The sequence below is a fragment of the Ovis canadensis genome, chromosome 13 (assembly GCF_042477335.2).
Source record: "Ovis canadensis isolate MfBH-ARS-UI-01 breed Bighorn chromosome 13, ARS-UI_OviCan_v2, whole genome shotgun sequence".
NCBI lineage: Eukaryota > Metazoa > Chordata > Mammalia > Artiodactyla > Bovidae > Ovis > Ovis canadensis.
In genome coordinates this window covers 95,215,456-95,230,400 of record NC_091257.1, presented here as the reverse complement: position 1 = coordinate 95,230,400, position 14,945 = coordinate 95,215,456, and the positions used below count along the sequence as shown (strand labels likewise).

General features: G+C 50.2%; 1 protein-coding gene across 4 annotated transcripts in view; it reads left to right on the top strand.

The window, feature by feature from the left end:
- Window positions 1-1,012: 1,012 nt before the first annotated feature.
- ZFP64 (ZFP64 zinc finger protein) overlaps window positions 1,013-14,945 on the top strand; it is a 75,865-nt gene continuing 61,932 nt past the window's right edge. Inside the window, exons 1-2 of one of the 4 annotated variants that reach the window (XM_069548834.1) lie at window positions 1,013-1,425; window positions 4,388-4,621. In XM_069548834.1, coding sequence (XP_069404935.1) covers window positions 1,380-1,425; window positions 4,388-4,621 — 280 coding nt within the window. In that variant the 5' untranslated portion in view covers window positions 1,013-1,379. Of the gene's footprint in view, window positions 1,426-4,381; window positions 4,622-14,945 lie in introns of all 4 variants that reach the window. The other 3 variants (XM_069548833.1, XM_069548835.1, XM_069548836.1) reach the window with 3 other exon arrangements.

Here is a 14,945-nt window from a genome sequence, read left to right as displayed (position 1 = left end):
AGGCCAAGTCACTGGGGATAGATGTATCAGCGAGGCAGAGGGGTTTTTATTATTCATTCCAGGTCGTTGAGGACTTATTGAATGTAAGGGGCAAGGGAAGACAGGTAATTAACGAATAAATCTGTGTATCTGTCTGTAGAGATTGACTAGATAGATCCATCTGCAGATAGATGGATAGACTGGTAGATACAGAGATACTCCAGATTACCAGGTTAGATTTGACCAATTCTAAGATAAAGCAGAGCAGAAAGTAACAGGGGAGCCACTGGATGGAGGGTCGGCAGGATCAGAACGGGGGGCTAGCCAAGAAGGGCCTCTCCGTGGACGGCATTTGACCCGAGGGCGTTAGGCAGGGTGGCCGGTGGATACAGAGCGAACAGTGAGCACAGAAGCCTTGAGGCTGAAAAGAGCTCAGGGCTGACGCCTGAGGGGAGCAGGGAACGGCAGGTGAAGCCAGCCGAGCGCGGGGTCAGATCGGGGGCAGCAGCGCCCACCAGTATCAGGAACTTCACCTTGCCACTTAGAATGCTGGTCCTCTGGCCTCCCCCCGGAACCACCGAGTCAGAAACTCTGGGCTGGCCCCGCGGCCTCCGTCCTAACAAGCTCTTCGGGGGTGGTGATGCACAGAAGAGTTGGCGGACCCCCGGAGCCAGGGGTCTTGCCCCAGCGACAGATCCCAGTTGCCACCCAAGCACGTGAGCACGGTCCTCTTTATTTCACTACTGGGCAGGGGGCCCGCCCAGCGCTCTGCGGATGCGCTCAGCCGGCATTCCCCACCCGCCAGGCCTGTGACCAACCTCCCCCCACGCACCCACCCACCCACGCACCCACCCAACTGCTGCCTGGCTCTGGCCTCATCTGTAAACCCCTGGGACGACCCGATTGCCCGGACTCGGCGGGGACCAGATGCCCAGAGCGGCAGGTGCAAAGGCGCCAGAGCCGGGGTGGGGAGAGGGGAGGGGGTGCCAAACGCGCCGGCCCAGCCCTCCGGGGTGCGGGCAGGGCGCCGGCTGGTGCAGCCCGGGGGGTTGGGGGGAGGCGCGTCCCTCGCTGCCCGCGGCCGCCCCTCCGCTTGTGCGCCGTCCGGACCCCGGGGAGACCCCGCGGCCCGGGCGCCAGGATTGGCTGGCTCCTTCCCCCGGGAGCCGCAGCCGCGAAGCCAGGTTGGTGCGGCCGGGCCGGGCCAGCGCCCTCTAGGCAGCGGAAGTGGCGCTCGCTGTACATCCGTCCTCCCCGCCTCCCGGAGTTGGGAGAAGGAAGGCTGGGGGGGGGTGGTGGAAAAATAAAAGGAAAAGTCCCTGCACCATGTAGACCCGCGCGCCCCGCGCCCTGGCACCCCGGCCGGCCGGGGACCACCCCCTCACCCCCAGTCTGCGGCCATGAACGCGAGCAACGAGGGCGAGAGCTTCCCGGGCTCGGTGCAAAGTAAGTGCTTTTCCGGGCGCAGTGCGCGCTCCGGGGCCCGGGCCCAAGCACGCCTGAGACGCAGCGGGCAGGCCCGGGGCCCCGAAATCGGGGTGACGGCCCCGAGCCGGCGTCTCGGGGACCGCGGCGGGCGCGCCGGGCAGGAGGCGCCGGGGTGGGCCGGGGGCGCGCGCACCAGACCCGGCGCGAGGCGGGGGCGCTCGCCAGCCTCCGAAGAGCCCCCCGGGCAGGGGGTGGCGGGGGAGGGCTGGCGGCTCCGACGGTCGCCCACCCTCTCGCGGCATTCCCCGCCCCCGGCGCAGCCTCAGGTGGATTTGGGGTAACCGCGGCCACGCTGATGGGAAAGCTTCTGTCTCGGTGGCCCCGAATCCTTGAAGTCTGGGGTTCGGAGGACTGCACGAGGTCTGGCTGGCTGGGCTTGCCGGCTTCCTGCAAAGCCTTGTCCACGTTCAAGGTGGAGATCTGAATGGGGAACGGGGCCGTGGGCGTTTTCTTTGAGTTTTGAGTTTGAGGTTCATTTTCATTATGATGACAGCCTTTTTCAAGCCCGTGGTTTCGCCTGGCTCGTTGTTTCCCTAAGTGTGGACCAGGGGCTGAGCGCGAACCAGCCACCTGGGAGCTCCAGCGCTTAGTTTTTTAAAAGGGGGAAAAAAAAAAAAAAGCTCTCTGAGCCCCACCTACCGGGTGGTGGGGCCGGGGTTGAGGGGAGGAGGATGGTCTTGCCCTGGGCGTTTCGGAGGCCCAGGAAGTTTGAGAACCCCTGGCACTTGTTAGATGTTACTGTTAACGACTCGGAAGATACTGGCTCCTAAACTTGTCTGTATGTTCCTTGCGTAACTTGTGAAAAGCGCAGATTTCCCTAAACCTCAGTCCCCGTTCACCCCACCTCCGCTGGGACTCTCTGAAGTGGGGCTCAGATGTGTCCGTGTTTAAACAACCCACCCCAGCCCTTATTCTGATGCCCAGACAGGTTTGGAGAACTTTGCAAGGAAAAAGAGGCTTCTCAGGCAGCGCCAGTGGTAAAGAACCCGCCTCCCAATGTCGGAGACGGAAGAGCCACAGGTTCGATCCCTGGCTTGGGAAGACACCCTGGAGAAGGGCGCGGTAACCCACTCCAGTGTTCTTGCCTGGAGAATCCCATGGACAGAGGAGCCTGGCAAAGATAAAGGAATTCTTTTTGTTGATGATGCAAAAAAGAAAAAAAGACCCAGTGTATTCTATTGGGTCTCAGTTCATTACAGATTTTCAGAAGGGATGTTTCAAATTCAACTAGAACACCTCAGTAATAACCCCATCAGGTGATATGCTGGGGATCCCTGTGGCGGCCTTTTACAAGCACCATCTCATTTAATTCTCGTAACCATCTTAGGAAGCAGAAACTTCACCCCATCTCCTCCGGGGTATCAGTCCTGCCGTTAAGGAATCTCAGTGATGCAGTCACTACGTCTCTTGAATTCCTTGTCTTCCTGTTAGCTTGGGCGCCTCAGTAGCTACAGGAAGACAGTGAAGAGAAATGTCACGTCCTTCCATCCACTGATTTCAGTGTTTGCAAGGTGGCTTATAAACCTACCTTGCTCAGTGCAGAGTATCTTTTCTTAGAAGTCAACCAAATTGTATTTCTGCACAGAGATGTCTTGTCTTGGTTGTAACAGGACATTGAACATAATGCAAATATTTTATAATTTTTTTAAAATTAGGAAGCAAAGATGCCAACTGTTTATGCACAGAGGTGGTTTAAATACTATTTAGACTCAGGGAAAATTGGGAATAATATACAAACCTTACAGTTAGAAATTATGAGGCTTAAAAAATATGGAATACTGTATTGCTATTAAATAATTATATATATATATAAAGAGATTTTAGTGATAGAGCATAATGCTTATACAGCAGTACTGGGGAAAAGGTTAATAATTTACAATGCACTATGATATAAACAATCTTTAATTGAATTAATGGAAGAAAATATTTTGTAATGTTCATGGTAGCCATAGGTGGAAAGACTGTAATTTCCCTCCTTGCTTCTTCTCTTCCAAGTTTTCTGTTATAAATATGAATTTCCTTGTAATAAGGCAAAGAAAACTTTTTAAATAAAAATTCAGTTTGTCTTATTAGTTAGAGACTTAGTCATTGTATTTCTTTATTTAACAAACATTTATATAGCAGTTTCTAATATAGTGCCAGGACTGTGGTAAGCACTTTGCAAGTGTTAAATACAGTATTAATTCTTGATATTATTACTATAGTGAAATAATGCCTCTGTCAGGAATTAGTTTTGCTTACAAGTAACAAAAGTGAACTATACTGGCCTAATTAGAAGTCTGGAATTGATTGATTCTAGGGTTGATTTAGGGGATCAGTGAAGTAAACTTTTGTAGAGATCGTACTATTTACCTCATGTTACAACATGGCTGCAGAAGCACCTGGCCTCACATCTGCATTCAAGACTGAAGGGAGAGGTGAACAGTGCCAACCATGTCATCTCCTTTTTATCATGTCTTTCCCTGGAGCTCCTCCAGCACTGTGCTGGAGGGATTCCCAAGTATGTCATGAACCAAAATTATTCAGGCTAGTGGTTCTCACGATGGGGGAGAGGGTTGGAATAGTGGGAGCCTTGGCTCTCATAATGACTGAAAAGTACAATTACGTTTTACTTGAGATAGGAGATGGTCCTTTGAAGTGCAAGGCAGCCTTCTTGAAGTGCAGGGAAGAACCTTCTTGCATGAAATACCCCTAGTGTCCCCACAGGGAATAATCAGGAGCGTTACTTGGGTGGGTATGTTGCTGCTGGGGCAGAACTGGGCTTCTGTGTGCAAGAAGAGGGGAGTGGAATAGATATTGGGCCAGCAACTAGCCACGTCTGCCACCATGCCCGTTTTTCTCACCGTGGTCTGGTTTGTGCTGTCATTTCAAACTGTCTGAAATTAACCTGTGACTCCCGCTTTGTCCCATGGAGTTCCAGGTGGCACAACCGTGCTGGTGGAGCTGACTCCCGACATCCACATCTGTGGCATCTGCAAGCAGCACTTTAACAATTTGGACGCCTTTGTGGCTCACAAGCAGAGTGGCTGCCAGCTGACCGGCACGTCTGGGGCAGCGCCCAGCACGGTCCAGTTTGTATCGGAGGAAACGGTGCCTGCCACCCAGACTCAGACTGCCACTCGAACCATCACCTCGGAGACCCAGACGATCACAGGTATGGTTGAGGGGTGGGGTAGTCACTCAGAGTCGGCCTGGTTATGTCCCAGACGCCTCTTCAGATCCTGTTAAAAATATAGACAGCAGGGCCCACCCCCTAGGATTGCTGATTCATTATTTTTAACAAGCTCCATGGGGAAGCTAGCTGCCTGGCCAGGATTGGAAACTGCTAGGTTAAAACATTAAGTGGTAGCAGTTATAAATTGTTGTCACGTGCTAAACAAAACTAACAGACAAAAACCAGGTTTTTAAAACAAAACCAAAAAAAAAAATGCTATATACTAAGAAAAAAATACTTGCAAGAAATGGTAAAAAAGGAAAAAGGAGTTATTTGGGGGTGGTGGAAATATGTGTGTGATTCCTGAATTTGCATTATTTGTGTAAAGGACAAGAAAAATGTTTAAGACATTTTTAAAATCTATAAACAAGTATTGATGACTCCCCTTCCCTGTGCCGCCAATCAGAAAAACAGAAAAGGTGATCCTAGTTCTTGGTCACGTCCAGAAGAAACCGCAGATGGATCCAAAAGTTAAATGTGCGCAACGAAGCCGTCAAAGTTGTAGAGTAAAAACTATACACGTGCGAAAGAAAGAAAGTGAAGGTGAAGTCGCTCAGTCGTGTCCGACTCTGTGACCCCATGGACTACAGCCCACCAGGTTCCTCCGTCCATGGGATTCTCCAGGCAAGAGTACCGGAGTGGGTTGCCATTGCCTTCTCCAGGGGATCTTCCCGACCCAGGGTTGAACCCAGGTCTCCCACATTGTAGGCAGATGTTTTACCGTCTCAGCCACCAGGGAAGTCCACACATGCAGAGGGACCCAAACACTCACACACCCCTATGCTTATTCCGTTATAATCTGCCTTAAGGGACAAGACAGATAACTTTAGTAAGTCACCCATTTATGAGATGGTTGGTAAACACACTGTTTCATCCTGTGGGAAAATAGAGGATGTATTTGTTGGCGAAAGGCATTAAAATTTTTAAATCAAAAAATATATTAATACTGTGCCTTCCAAAGAAGGCAGGTTATAGGATTGCTCCCCCAAAAGAAAATGAATTGTTATGTGGTGGCAAATAAAATGACCATTTTTCCAAAATGAAAACAATGTATATAAAAAGCCCAAAGACAACTGGGAAAAGAAAATGCAGTACATGTGACTGAGGCCTAATATCCTTCCCATATTAAAAAAAAAAAAAAAACTCCTAAAAACCAATAAAAGGACTGGATGGAAAAGTCAGCAAAGAGCAGCAGTTGCTATTCAAGAGCAAGTAAATATACAAGGATGTGCCCTTGACTCATCATCCCTCAGTAATAAAGAAATGCAAATCAAATACTGCTTTCCTTTCCTTTATGGAGATATCCATTCCTATAAGCTGGGCAATCTTATGATATCTTTCAAACTTTAATTTTTACGTGTAAAATATTTCAAATTTTAAAATGTACACATTTACCCAGTATGTGCACTTCTGGGTATTTATCCTGTAAAACTTGACAAGTGAAAATGCACAAGGGTGTTTACTGATATACTGTGAAGAAAATGGAACTTTTGTAATGTATATGTCAGGAGGAGATTAGATAAATAAATGCCACGATGGATAATGAATATAATCTAACAGTTAGATGAATAAATTCAGACAGTGGAATGTGACTTAGCTCCGAAAAGGAAGCTAGATCTGTGTACCCACATAGAGTCTCAAAGTAAATATAAACAGGCATATATATGCATACGTATTATATTCAAGGAAAGCTTCTAGAACAGGAATGAGGCAAGTAATGTTAATGAAAGATGTCAACTCTGCAGAAGGCATTAGGAGATGGTGGGGACTGTGGTGAAATAGAGAAAGTTGCTCTTTGGATTCAATCAGTTAGATATTTGTGTTTTTCTGAGAAACTGAAAAATGTAAAATTTCCCAAATTTTAAAACTTTGTTAGGAAACTTCCCTGTCAATTCAGTGGTTAAGACGGTCCTTTCACTGCAGGGAGTACAGGTTCGATCCCCAGTCAGGTAACTAAGATCCCACATGTCAGGCGACGAGGGGAAAAAAAAACTTTGTTGGTCAAACAAAATACATCTGTAAGCTTGATCGAGCTCATCTGCAACTTCTGACTTGTTTTCAGTGTTTTGCAAACAGTTAATTTGGAGCTAAGATGGGGAGAACCTCCGAAGTGAGGGTACCGACTTTTACCTTATCATTTGAACATTGATGTTGTGTCTGAATTTTTTGGCAGCGGGGAAGTTTGTGGTCATTTCCTTAATGCATCCAAAATAATGTTTCTGCTGAAATTTGTTAAGCATTGAAATATGATTGATCAACTCACAGACTTTCATCAGGTTACCTTGAGGTCTTCCCACGTTCTCCCAGGTTTCTCTTAATCTCCTCTTAGAGGAAATCACCGAGAAAATGTTCAGACTGAAACCCACCTTAGAGATGGGCCTGGTGCCACCTTCTCATCTTACAGCTGGACAAAGGGAAGCTGCGAGTGGAGATGAGAGATGGTCAGGGTCCCAGCACCGATTCCAGACAGTCCTGGGACTTACGTCCCTTGGCCCTGGCCCTCATGGTCTTCTCCCTGAAGATTGAGTGTCGGGTTCTCTGTTTTAAGAAACAAGCTCCCAGTCACCCCGCACCCCGGTGCAAAGCCTGGGACCCGAGGCCCCAGCGCAGGGAGGCCTCAAGACCCTTCATTTGTGGCCATTGCCTCTCTCTGGGCTCTGAGCCTTCCCTGCTGCCGTCCCCTCTGCCTTTCTCGCCTTTACCTGGCTGACACCAGCCCACCCTCAAAAGCTAAGGTTCAGGACCATCGGCACACAGGACCTGGCTGCATCTCAGGACACACCGCTCCCCTCTGACTCACAGTAGCCGTGATGACGTCCTTTCTGTTTCCCGAGTGGGCCACTCTTCCTTGAGCCCCGGGGCGTTTGTATGTGTTGCCCCGCTGCCTGGAGCTGACTTAATGCTGGAGTGTGTGTCCGAGCTGGGCTTAGCTGCCTCGCCCCAAAGAGCCCCGCACACACCGGCATTGTTCTCTCAGATCAGGTCCCCGTAATTAAAGGATCTTTTGCAGAACAAACTTAGGGCCTGTCCCACTGCTGAACCGTAAGCGCCACGAGGTCAGGGGCTGCATTTGACCCGCAGCATCATATTCCTGGCACTGGTTCGGTGTGGGTTATTCACAGGGGCCCACGTCCATTGGTGAAGCTGACCGCACACCATACAACCACCCCTTCCTCCATCCTAGTTCTCGGCTCGGAGACCTTCCCCCGCCTCCTGGCATCTCCACGGCCCCGCCGTCGTTGACAGTAGCCATGCCTCAGCTTTTCCAACCACCCCATAAGCCCAGGCGCCCACTGCACAAGTGTTCCCCACCGCACAGAGCTGACGGGGGCACCACGCGCCGGAGACAGGCTGCTGGGCCTTTATCCCAGTCAGCGACCCTGGGCCGTGGGCATGTCGCTCACTCAGATTCCGCGTCTGTAGAAAGGGATTGTTAAAAAGGGTCCCTAATACTAGCAGGTGTGCCTCCCAGGTGCCTGAGGGGAAAAGAACCCGCCTGCCAGTGCCGGAGACGTAGGTTCAATCCCTGGGTTGGGAAGATCCCCTAAAGAAGAAAATGGCCACCCACTGCAGTATTCTTGCCTGGGAAATCCCATGGACAGAGGGGCCTGGCAGGCTATGCAAAGAGCTGGACGTGACTTCGTGAGTAAACAACAAGTACTATTAGGTTGCAGAATTAGGTGCCTAATAGGATTGGGTTATTATGAGACTCTGCAATAATCCAAATAAAGGGCCTATGACAGTCACTGGACTCAGTAAACGACCGCTTTTATTAACATGAAGGCCTTCCCTGGTGGCTCAGCTGGTAAAGACTCTGCCCGCAATGCGGGAGACCTGGGTTTGATCCCTGGGTTGGGCAGATCCCCTGGAGAAGGGAAACGCTACCCACTCCAGTATTCTGGCCTGGAGAATTCCACAGACTGTGGAACCTTGGGTTGCAAAGAGTCGGACACGATTGAGCGATTTTCACTTTATCAACATAAATGACTGGGCGACTTTCACTTTCTTAACATCAGGATGCATGCCCAAGTGAGACTGGCAGGGCGCTGAGCCTCTGCCCGACCCAGCTGCTCTCCCAGCGTGTGCCTGCAGCTCTGCCTCCAAACAAGCAGCATCTTGCTTCCCCCTCCCCAACTTTCTTTTACACTGTTTATTTTGGTTTGCTGGGTCCAGCTTCCCCAAAGTTTGGGCTTCGGTGTTGCGGCAGCGGCAGTTTGGACCAGGGTCCCTTGGGATCTCGTTAAAGCTGCTGGTGCCAGGGCTGCGCCTCTGAATCTGCCTGGCTGAGGCTCAGGTATCTGCATTGTTAGCAAGCTCCCCAGGGGATTCCAGGCCTCGACCCAGTTGGGAAGATGCTCACCACCCGACCCCCACCCTGGCAGACCCCTCTCGATACTCACACCCAGACCTTGTCCAGAGCTATTGGTGCCTCTTCAGTCCTTGATTAAAACAGACCCCCCACTCCACCCCACCCCGCTCCTGCTCAGTCGCTTCAGTCTTTGTGACCCCATGGACTATAGCCCACCAGGCTCCTCTGTCCATGGGATTTTTCAGGCAAGAATACTGGAGTGGGTTGCCATGTTGGATATAAAGTAAAATTTATTCTCTGCCCGCTAGCTTTGAAAGCTGCCTGTCATTTGGCATTTGATTTGAGAACTTTCCTATAAAAGCAGTAAAATTAGATCTTGACGCTGGTGAAAAAAACTAGCATCCTATACGAATTTTCTAAGTTCCCCGTTTGAAGTCATGGGGCTTGGGGTCAGGCCCCTGTGTTAAAGTCTTAGCTGCAGAGGGCCTTTAAGCTGTGTGAGTGATGCAAGTTATCAGAGCTTGCGTTGTCTCCTTTTTAAAGTGGGGACAGAAATACATAGAAAGGCCATGGAACTTGGTTGTGGAGAGAGTCTAGGTTCCTGAGTCAGTCTGCCTGGGTTCAGATCCCAGCTACATCACTTCCCATCCAGGTAACCTCAGGCAGGTGACTTATGGTCTCGGGGTCTCCACTTGCCCAGCTGTAAAACAGGAGAGTGATGATAGTACTCACTTCAGAGGGCCGCTTCCAGGGGCTCCTACATGGCAGACGCTCAAGCTGTCAGTGTTAGTTCTTATTACTTACTTACTGAATCGGGGGCTGCAGAAATTAAGTGAAACAGCTCATGGAACATTTTACGAAGGCCCTGACTCATGGCAAGCCTCCAGACAGTACTAGTTGAATTATCACTGACTTTTCCCACCTCTTCTGGTTCGTTCCGACTTTTTCAGGACCCAGGTTAAAAGTCACCTACACCTAGAAGCTAGCCATGATTTCTCCCTCCCTTCCTCACCCCGAAGGCTAGGTTCTTCACCACTTCCTCAACTAGCCCTTATCACAGTTGCCATCAGTTTGTTTGGTAACAAGCAGTCTTTAGCCAGAGCAGTGAATTCAGATGCTCTTGGCATCAGGCAGGGGCAGTAAATACAGCAGCAGATGGGCTGTGAGGGGGAGTGGGCAGGCTGTGGACGACCAGCAGAGGAGAGCCAGGGGGCATCGTCAGCCGGCCTTGGAGTCCCGGGGAGCTGGGTTAACTCCCCGGGGCGGGCTGTGCTGTTCGCCTGCTGAACAGAGTCACAGAACGTCCACATGGGACAGGGCAGCTCTGACTGTGCTGGGGCAGGCTGGAAACAACTCCTCTGTCATCATGCCTGAGCCTCAGAACTGCGGGCATCCCCCTGCCCCGCTGGCCTGCTGCTTTATCAATTTTATCTGCTGCTCTAGCCTTCTCTGCATCTGAGCACTAGTCGCTAAGATATCAAGTCATAGGATTGTCCCCACTTCCTGGCAGCCTCCAATGCAGGCTTCCTTGAAGCCTCCTCGCAGAATCATCTAACATGAGCCCTAAACATCTAATACTCTACATGCTTCCAGGCACCATCTTATGAGACCCTCCACAGCCCCCGTGGGGTGAGGATTCCCTTACTGGACAGAGTAATCAGCTTATTCAACTACAGGTGTATCCCTGGTGGTTTTTGGCCAGAGGTCATTGATGTGGGGAAGACCCAGCCCACCTAACTGATTTTGAAAGCCTAAAAAACAGAATTATCTGAAGGCTCAATTTGGCCTGTGGGCCTCCAAGTAGTGGGTTGTTTTGTTTTCTTAACTTTAAATGACCCTTATTCTGTATTTGCAAAGCAACTAATTAGTAGGAAGCAAGGTAGTGGTTTAACTTCCAGTTCACTAGCCTATAATCTCCCTGGTTTAGCCATTAAGTCGTGTCTGACTCTTCTAACCCCATGGACTGTAGCCCACCAGGCTCCTCTGTCCGTGGGATTTCCCAGCCAAGAATACTGGAGTGGGTTGCCATTTCCTTCTCCAGGGGATCTTCCCGATCCAGGAATTGAACTCGGGTCTCCTGCACTGCAGGCAGGCTCTTTGCTGACTGAGCTATGAGGGAAGCCCCATAACCTCCCTGGAGCAGGGACTAATCAGTCTTGCTTTCTGGCCGCCCAGCCCCAGGCCTGGCACATCCTAGGCACTCAGTAAAAGTTACCAAGTAAATGCAGGAGGGGGCGGAGTTCAGATTAAACTCGTTCAAGTCCATGATGTTCATGGCGTGGCGCCGGCTCCATCATGAGGGCCCAGTGAGGGCGGCTCTGGGACTGGGGGGTGCCAGATGCTGGAGCCGAGATAATGGAGATGCTTCCCTTGGAGGAGTCCAAGCTCGTCCAGGAGCGGAGGAGAACTTAGTTGTAAGACATGGAAGCCCAGCCATGTGCGACCAGCACCCCCTCGTGCAGAGAGTTCATGGAGTAGGTTGGTCTCGGCGGGGAAAGCCACGGGGAAAAATGGTGAGTGAGATCACACGTATGGTAGACCTTGAGAATCTCACCTGCCTTTGGGAGGAAGACAGCAGGAGGGGGGTGTTTCCTCCCGCGGGTCTGGAGGTGGAGAAGCTGGTCCCTGCTGCTGAAGGGGAGATCTGATCACAGTGGCTGGTATGGAGTAGCAGCCCCTGCTTTGATCTGGCCTTTATTCTGAAGGAGCTAGGGAGCCACTGAAGCTGTTGAGTGTGTGAACAATTTAGTAAAACAAACGAGGTAGTGAGTTGCCAGGAGAATCTGGCAATAATAATAGTAATAGCTAATTCTTGTGTGAGTGTTAGTCACCCAGTCGTGTCTGACTCTTTGTGACCCCAGGGGAGCCCACCAGGCTCCTCTGTCCTTGAGATTTCCCAGGCAGGAATGCTGGAGTGGGTGGCCATTTCCTCCTCCAGAGCGTCTTCCCCACACCAGGGATGGGACCCACGTCTCCTGCACGGGCAGGCGCGTCTTTACTGCTCTGCCCGCTGGGAAGCCCAGCTAATTCTTGCGTGCTGCTTATTATTGTGCCAAGCAGTTTTCTCAATATGTGAAGTAGGTTTTCACAACTTCAGTTGTTAATGAGTTTAACGTTTAATTTTAAAAAGTTAAATTTTTGCAACATATATTAGCTACTAATAATTATTATCCCTGTTTTACCCATAATGAACTAAAGCACAGAGGCGTTAAATAACTTGATCGAGGTGACAGAGCCAGAAAGGGGCTCGAAGCCAGACCTGGGGCTGGAAGCTAAGCTCTCAGGCTGCAGAAGCTGTGCATCCGACCGCCCCTCAGCACCCTTGGTAAAGTCCTCATCGCAGCCTTTCTCAAAAGAACCCCCTGGAGCTTCAGTAAGATGGAGATCCCCAGCCCCCTCCCCTAACAATCCCATCTGGGTAGTTCTGAGCAGGGTCCTGGGAGTCTGGGCCAGGCAGCGAGGGCTTGGGTTAGTTCAGATGCTGTCGGTTGCTCTTACTAACACTAAGCTACAAGAGGGCTGAACTGTGAGACACTGCCTATCTCAGGATAAGAGCTGGCAGGGCATACCCAGGGTTTGCGTCTTGCTCTCCCAGGCAGTAATCCTCCTCATGGCCACAAGGTGGCTGCTTTCCTCCTCAAGTCTTCACTCAGCCCTGCTCAGGGATGGGGAAAGGGACCTTCTCTTGAACAGAGAGGAACCGCTTCCCCAGGAATCCCAGATGCCATTGGCTAGGATGGGTAACGGGCTCAGTTCTACTGTCTTGGTGTAGCCAGGCCAGCAAGGGGTCACAGAGAAGGGGCTTAGCAGTGGAATCCAGCCCCAAAGCCCTTCTGGTCAGCCACTCCTGCCACTACCCTCCTGGAATAGTCTAGAGCAGAACTTCTGAAAGCTGGTATGCAAAAGAATGGAAAACGTGAGTAAAATACAGCTATAAACACACCCAGACTGTACCCAGACCTCGCATCAGAATCTCTGCTTCCTGATCACTTTTGAGAACCCCTGGGCCGGAAAGAATGGAACTCTATCGGTAGCAATGTCTGGCACACGGGTGCTTCTTTTTTCAAAATAGATGTCCACAGCAAACCGCAGTGTCTTTGTTCCAGCTCCTAACCGCAGGGCAAGTGGGTCTGATCGGTCCGGCTTCTGTGCCCATGTCTGCCCCCAGACCAGCCAGCTGCCGCAGAGAGAGGGGCAGGGTCAGGAATCAGAAGCTGGCGTTGGGCTCAGCCCTTGGAACTGGGACTGTTGGGCTGACCTGAGGATCAGGTGTGGATCCCATGAGGGGAAAACCCTTTAGAAGAGCATGAGATGACCTTTCCTTACAGAAGTCCTTACAGAATTCTCCCAGGAGGTGAATGCTGAGTTTGCACTCGAATCAAGTCCCCTAAATGTGAGCTGTAAGCATGAGCAATATGGGGAAAAACAAACAGATTTAAATATGTGACAGTGAAGGAATAGCCTTAATTTGTAAAGATCATTTACAAGTCATGAGGAAAAAGTAAAAGTTTAATAGAAAAAAAAAAAGCGCTAATAGCCTGAACAGGCAGTTCATAAAGAAGGTATGTGAATGAATAAAATATAGTGAAAAGGGATTTTTTTTTACCAATTAGGAAAGAAATGCAGATCACACTAAAATGATCTCATATTGTCCTGTCAAGGTGAAGGGGAGAATATATACTGATTTGGATTTTCCTAAAGGATCTTATAGTTATGGGTCACCAAGCCATAAAATGACCATTCCATTTTGACCCGGTTCTCCAGCTTACAGGAAGGTATCCAGAGAAACTAACAAGATAAGTTAAAATTTTTGGATAGGTGTTATTTATAAAGGTAAACCCCTAGAAACCAACTCAATGTCCAAAAAGAGAGGAAAGGGTTAATTTGGCTGGGACAGCCCGGATGGTGGCATGTTATGTAGCCAGAAGAAATTGCATTTTGGGTGAGCTGGTAACGTGGCAGAATGCTTTCACAGAGCAAAATTGTTTAATCGTTTAATAAAAAAGAAAAGAATGCAAAACGATTTAAGCCATGATCTTAGTTCTGTATTTTTAAACCCTGTGTAAGAGGAACATGTTGACCATCTGATCAGCAGGTGTACTTTGAGCCCCTGTGCTGTGCCAGGTTCCACGCGCGGTTCTAGCAAACAGTGATGGAGGGGAATACACGTCCTCACTGGGCGCATCCAACCGAATGGCGGAGAGGAAGGGCCTCAGGTGCTTTGCCACGTAACTAATTACAGCAGAGAGGAGTGCTTCAGAGAAGTGCAGGATTCAGCGAGCACACCCTGCAGGGGCACACTGCCACAGCGGGGCAGCGTTGGTCAGGTTTTCTCCACACCTTTCCATGCTCCTGGGATTTTCTAGTCGCTTTTTTTGTTTTGACAATATAATACACTTTTAATTTTAAAAAAGAGAAAAGGATTAAAACTGGAGTTTTTAAGTTGAAGACGAGAAAGGAGAAGCAAAGGGCCTTGGGAGACGTGGACGACTTCAGATGTTTGAAGAGCAGTTTCGTGGGAAGAGCTGCAGCTGGCCCCTGTGAGCTCAGTGGGTCTAAGACATCCTGTGGGTCCTAAGCTCAGAAGGCGGTTTTGGTTCCCTATGAAATTCATGTGACAGTCTTACTTTTTAAGCAACATCATGGGTGAATAACTGAGCACCCAAGGTGCTCCTGCTACAAACCGAGACTGCGCCTAACACGCTGCGTGTCTCAGATGTGCGGCTGGGCACACTGGCAAGCAAGGGAGAGCCCCAGAGTCCAGCCAAACCGAGAGCAGGTGTGAGGCTGTGAGCTGCTGGGGGTGGAGGGGGAGGCGTAGGGGCTGATCCAGAAACACTGGACTTGATCGTTAGAGCCGTACCCATGGGGGAGACGAGGCCTTGAACTCTTGCAGAAAGTTAAAAGTGAGACACCCCCATCCCACCCACACCCCCAGAAAGCAGCAGCTCATGC